We start from the raw sequence: 6,729 nt of genomic DNA on the forward strand, positions 1-6,729 counted from the left end.
CCTTATTGCCCATTATGAATGTATACTAAGAGCCCATAGCCAAAAACATGTTTTCTATGTGTAAATACCCTATTCTCCACAGTGCTGCTGTTATTTATTGGGACTGGTCACCCCAAGTCATGTAGTAGGACTGTGAGATGTAGAATGTATATTATATTTTGTTTTCACCCTGCCCCGCCCTGCCCAGCTCACCTTGAAGTACATGGGCTCCACCTTGTGCTTGAGGGCGTGCGCTCGGCCCACCAGCCCCAGGATGGAGGAGACCTTGTCGGCGTCGCTGATGTTCTCCACCACCGTGTTGATGGCATTCATGACCCGGCGGGCGTGCTTGCGCAGCTGCGGGCTCTGCTCCATCTCCTCGGGGTCCTCCATGTCTCGGAACTGGCTGAAGTACTGCTTGGCTGAGGGGAAGTTCACGAAGAATCTGCCGGGACAAACGGGAGGCCACAGTCACACTGTAGTTGTAGCTCAGTGGCTGAGTGCTTAGCGAACATGCGAAGTGACAGGAGGCGACAGTATCATGCTTCCCGTCATCAGTGTTTCATGAAACAGTTTTTTCTACCACCGACCCCCCCCAACGATGCTGTGCTTGATTTGCATATGTACGACATGCTCGCTAAGGAGAAGGATCATTAAGTTGCATTATGTGTAATTAGAAGCAGGTGCTCCGTGCTCTGCAGATATATAGGCCTGATAAAAGGAAAATACAAAAATGGTTTCCACGGCAGATGTTTCGTCTCCAGATCTCGTCTTGAGAGTCTGAGGGTTTCTTTGTGGTGATTCTGTGGGCTCTGCGGTTCTATGTCTTTGCAGGATACACACTAGGCAACTGTTCATACTCGTGATCCCAAAATTTAAAGACGTACAGGATGATTTTCAGTGTTTTTCCTTTCAAGTAACAGCAACAGTATAAACGTGCAAATCCAAGTGAATAGAGGCATTGAATCGAGAAGGATTTTTCTCCTTCTCTCTATTTACAGATAGTCGTGGAAAGTTTTACTGGTCTCAGAAATATGAGAGCAAGTATCGCACTAGAACAAAAAATCTTTCAAAGACTTTCTGATAGTATCACCATCTTTTTTCACAGGGTGTAAGTTTGCCTCCATGGTTTCGTCCTGCTGTTTTTCAGGTTTGATAAACGTCCCTGTTTGACCTCTCTCCCTTTCTCATCCTAATGTGATTAGTAACCAACACGGGTGCAAGGATAATACGCCGGCACTAATGAGCAGACCTGGGCTGAGGCTGAGGATGGGGGAATTGGGTGTCATGGCTTCTTCCACGGCTTTCTGGGCACGGTAAGGCTTTCTTGGTAACACTGTAATAGCCGCTGGCTCCCCATGATCAGGGACATAACCCGAGTAGAGGTGGAACAGGCCATGCACACCTACTCTCCTCATATTCAGTATTGCGATCTGATATGATCACACACTGGACTCGTTGGCGCTGTCCCTCGGGAGAGAACGTCTGCAGGTTTGACTTCCCAAACCCAATTAAAATACCAGGATTTTACTTCTCCCAACTTCTCCTGAACTCCCTCAGCGGTTCATAAGCCAGTTCCCGGACATTGTTAGAAGCTAGGAGGAATTCACGGCTACTGTCTTCCTGCTTCTGAAGCTGCCTTCTCCTCAAGCTCTCCCCCAAGGTCCAGTGAAACACACCGTGGAAGCTGCCCCAAGACTGACACCACTGTTACTGCGTCGGACGTTTGTTATGAAAGCTCTGCTGGAGCAACAGACTCTCTGTGCAGCCTGGGAGCTTCAACCGCCCGTGCTTTGACTCCAGTCTTTATTTAGATTTTTTTTTCATTAGCACAGCAGTGCAAATGACTCTGGGATGGCGATGACTGATTCGAAATTCAGCGTTCTTTCTTTATTTAAAAAAAAGGGCATTTAAACAATATTGCCATTCCTTACCACGACCCGGCTGATGAATGTGCTTCTCCCGGCAGCTGGGACATGAACTCCGAGCCTCACTCAATGCATCGGAAGACACTCGAAGGCCGAGTACAAAACATAAATTGTGAGAGCAGCAGCTCTGGGCACAGGGACCCCGGCACACAGACGCATCGCATGTAGCCGCATACAAATTGCTTCATTAGTGCATTGTATTATGTGGCCTATTAATCCTATTTTGGTTAATTAGAGAGGATTATGCCTGGCTAATCCACTGCTTCATAAAAGGAGCTCGACCTGCACGCTCTGATGTAAGTCCTGATGGGGAGCCCATCAAGAAAAGTAATCAGCGGCGCAACGCTCAGCTCCACACACAGTGATGTGCCTAGGGGCTGCGGGAAACATGAAGGGAGGGGCGCTACCTGGGTGCCCACTGCAGTCCTGGTTCTCTTCCCGGCACAATTACATAATGTCAGCTTTAAAAATACGTGCAAATGTATACCGTGTAAATCTTAATCTATTTCTCTCTCGCTCTCTCTCTATACTGTATGTGTGTGTAAAAGCTGTGTGTGTTTGCATGTGTTTGTGTGCGTGCACTTAATACCTCATAAATGGTGTCACACTTTTGACTAAAGCTAAGTTCCTCCACGACCTCAAACCTATTGAGGCTGGCTAGCCAGTCCCCCCTTCTACATCCCATTGCAAGCAGAGGAAGCTGTGGCCCATTGGGGGGGAGAAGGCTGAGTGATTGTGGGGGGGACAGAGGGGGAAGGGTCCCAGGGCACTCCTAATGGATCTGAAATCACTCTGACGGGCTCCTTCGGTCAATGGTGGCGCCCTGCGAGGAGCTCTGCAGGAGACCAGCGAACAGGGCGACTCCAACACACACTGCTGAAGGGTTGCAGGTCCCCGTTATGTAACTTGGCTTGTTAGGGCATCCATTAGGCGCCTGGTGAATGTCGGTGAATGTCGGTGAATGTCGGTGGCTGCTGTCAGAGAGCTACACACTGGAGCCTCGCAGAGGACTGCTACCCCTGGCCTGCGCTGCTCGGCAGACAATTCAATCTATATATGAATCCGTCTATTTACTTTGCATCTGTCTTTTTCTTCAATATAACTTGCATACTGCTGAATTGAACCTCTCTGATTGTACTGTATTGCACACCGTCTCTCAGTGTCTCAGTCAACTTTTAATACGGTTGTATTCTCTGATTTAACCATATTGTTGTCTTCTCTCATTTTCACTGCTTGGATCATGGGAGCAGCAGGCCATGAATCAGTTTACCATGGTAGACTATCCATGGTAGAGTGTAGTAAAGGACGGTGAAGGCATATTAAAACCCACAGTAAGACTAGGGTACGACAACCGCAGTTAAACCATTGCTGCAAAATGTGCAAAACTCCTACAGGAACTTTCTTTCAATCCAGGGATTGGAGGAAAGCTTAATTCAGGTGTCGGAGTGAGACAGACTGAAATCTCCAGGGCACTGGCCTCTTTCAAAAGCTAGCAGCCAGTGTGCCGGATGTGCCCATGGTGGCCTGAGGGTTGGCCGCTGTGAGGACACGCCAGAGTGCGTACAGGGCTAAGGACAATCACCGGCACGGTTCCCAGACTCCAGCGTGTGTGGAGATTTACAGCTCAGGCAAATTAAACCACATGATTGTTGTAGGTCAGCCCTGCTCCTGGAGAGGAACCGAGGCTTCTGTGTTTTTAATTGTTCTGAAAACATAATTGGAGGGTGGATGACGATTTTTAGCAACTGTTTGCAGACACCTGTACAAGTGGAAACCCTTATACGTTAACTGTCCAGGAGTGCAGAACGGTTCTGTGTGTATGTTTGCATATACAGCTCTGGAAAAAATTAAGAGACCACTGCAAAATTACCAGTTTCTCTGGTTTTACAATTTATAGGTATGCGTTTAGGTAAAATGAACATTTTTGTTTTATTCTATAAACTACTGACAACATTTCTCCCAAATTCCAAATAAAAATATGAATGGAATGGAATGGCTGCCATACATGTAGAGATGCTGATTTAAGAAAAAATTGCAGTGGTCTCTTAATTTTTTCTAGAACTGTATATACGGGTGTGCTTACATGTGTGTCCATTCTGTGCAGGCGGGGTTGACATATGAATATGACATAAAAAAGTATGTTTGGCTCATCTTTTCACCCTCTGTCTCTTTGTCACTGTCAGCTTTGAGTCTCTCAGCTTATCTCTCCTACTTAGAGGCCAGAAGTGTTACGTGCCCCCGGAGCGGGACGGTCGCTTTGCTCCAGGTGCTGTTTAGAAATGCCTTATTGTTACACAAAAAACTACTGTTAAAGATAGGAACAAAATGTTAAACTGGCTTAAAGGATTATAGACTGTTTAGCCCTACACATCAATTCGGGAGACTCTGCAGCTGTAGGAAAAAACGTCGCTTGCCAAGTCCTCACTGCACAGTCTCTCTTGTGGTTTTTCACAAGAGCCCAGGCAGCGAGGAAGAAGCAGGGCGAGGAGGACTGGTGTCATCCCTGTCTCCTACACTGACTGAATGTGTATTCTGCCGCAGTCCGCTTCCGATCCTCCTTGGCTTGTGTGTATATCCTCTTGTTGCCCCTTTCCTACTGTGACAAACATAACATAGAACAAGAGGGTTGATCTGAAAATTAGATCTTCATTATCGGGGTAATTAAAGATGTGAGTTCATAACTAGTGAAGTGTTCTTGGTGGGGGAAGAACTGTAGCTGAGCCATTTTGCAGTCTTTTAAAAACACACATCTCTCTAAGTGTAAAAGCCAAAGTGCTTTTTCTAAATACTCTCGCTTGAACGTTTATATACAGAATATTTATATATATATACCGTACAGGAATATGCTAGCTGCGATAAAGAGGATGAGTGGGAGGCTAATAATCTATCTCAATTTTCCGCCTCTGACACGGGCAGCTCATAAGATGTAATGTAATGCAATTGCCTGTCAGCAGGATCACAGGCACATCTGGCTCATGAAAGACCGTCCTTCAGTGTCATTTCTGCTCTGGCTGTGTGAGATACAGAGCAGTGACAGTCGAGCTACCGATGGGAGACTCGTGGAAAAATACACTTCTCCTGCTGGCTCTTCCTCCTGATGATATCTTATTGATGCCCCTCAGACTCTCGGCTGCTCATGTTGTGTTCAGGGTGACAGGGTTGCTCATTTAAAGAGAATGTGATTACATTATATTATGTAATATTGTCAATATGCACATATTGGGGAGAGTTGTAAATGCTCTCCTTCTAAGGAAAGATTCTAAGCTACGAAAAAACACCACAAAGACTAAATAAATGGAGCTTGAAAATCACTCGAAGGATTCATAAATAACCCTCCCCCCCACATCTACATCTCCTTAAGAGCAGCAGGCATGACACAATGAATAACAGGAATTCAGCACAGCAGAAAACACATCAATTAGTAATTATTGGATGGGCTAGTGCCCTCTGTGCCATGCATTAGACCACATGTCGCCGAGAGAGCCCAGCTGACACTAGTTTAGGAACTGCATGCTGAATAAGGATACAACAAAATCTAATTTTGAAGCTTTGGCTGACCCTGAGACTTGACGGGGGTTCGCTCTCCTCCGGCACCGACTCAAATAAAAATCACATTTGTTTGCACAGGATTTTTTCTCCTGTTCTCGTTGGCATGCCTGTTCCTTCCTGTGCATGAAAATAGTAATGCAATGGAGGCAGAAATATGCAACACTACTGTCACTAAAGCGCAGAAATTTTGTGAAGCTTGTTCATCCGTCTGCATTACATGCGTGTGTGTTTGTGTGCATGTGTGTGTGGACGAAGAAGTACAAGCATGCATTCAACTTTGTAAATCCATGATAATAAAGTACCTGATGAGAACGGAGACCCCCACGTCCTCGCAGTGCTCATACACTCTCCCCCAGGTGTCCCGGATCATCGCCCTCTCGGCCTCTGAGAGCTGGTCAGCTCTCTCCCGTCTCTCCATCTCCCCTTCTCCCTGCACTTTCTCCATCCAGGAATCCCCCCTCCCCGACACTCCTGGCACAATCCTCGCACAACTTAAGGAAGGGGGGGGGGAAGGAGCGAACAGCAGTGCAGAGCAGGAGTGATATATCCAGGGAACCCTCCCCTGCTCTCGTCTTTCTCCTTGCTATCTTTTTATCTTTCTTTTTCTTTCTTTCTTCTTTGGCTAAGTCAATTCTCCTGCACACTCCCTTCCAGATGGTCCCTCACTCTCTGTTTTTCTCTCTCTGTCTGGCTTAGTAGCAGATTGCCTTCTTGTCTGCCTTGTCTCTTAACTTCTCCCCAGCCCTGTGTTTGTGTGAACCTGCCAGCGTGAGTGCGGAGAGCCCACCCCTCTGAACAGACACACAGCTGCGTAATCTCACCGCTCCCTCGGCCTGAGCTCTCCAGAGGCAGGGTGGCGCCCCCCCCCCCCACACACACATACACTTCAGAGAGAGGGGGCTTCCCTAGTGCTGTTTGGGAGACACACACAATACAAGCACACATCACAAACACACATACTCACAGACATGCACAGACAACATAAACATGCACCACACACACTATGCACGCACACACACACGCACAGATCGCTATGAGCCTTAACTGAAACCATTGTGGTGCTGCAAACATATAAAATCTGTATCCTGATGCACACTGTGTGTCACCACAGATAAAGACACCAGTCCAGTGATTAAAGGACCTAAATCGAGCCTGTGACAGGTGTATTGTCCGAGTTACACTTCTGCTAAGTGTTCATAGGTGAGAACAATGTGCTTTCCCTTAATGACATTACAATATCCCTCTGTGGAGCCGTAGCTGGGCTGTAGCTCTG

At 46.9% G+C, this 6,729-nt stretch overlaps 1 protein-coding gene across 1 annotated transcript in view; it reads right to left on the minus strand.

Moving 5' to 3' along the window:
- The window catches only part of LOC136749765 (cytoglobin-2), a 9,666-nt gene extending 3,415 nt beyond the window's left edge, over positions 1 to 6,251 (minus strand). Inside the window, exons 1-2 of the mRNA XM_066704283.1 lie at positions 5,759 to 6,251; positions 193 to 424 (exon numbers count right to left, since the gene is read on the minus strand). Coding sequence (XP_066560380.1) covers positions 193 to 424; positions 5,759 to 5,901 — 375 coding nt within the window. The 5' untranslated portion in view covers positions 5,902 to 6,251. The remainder of the gene's footprint in view (positions 1 to 192; positions 425 to 5,758) is intronic.
- Positions 6,252 to 6,729: the final 478 nt, after the last annotated feature.

Source organism: Amia ocellicauda, chromosome 5 (genome assembly GCF_036373705.1).
Source record: "Amia ocellicauda isolate fAmiCal2 chromosome 5, fAmiCal2.hap1, whole genome shotgun sequence".
Classification (NCBI taxonomy): Eukaryota; Metazoa; Chordata; class Actinopteri; order Amiiformes; family Amiidae; genus Amia; species Amia ocellicauda.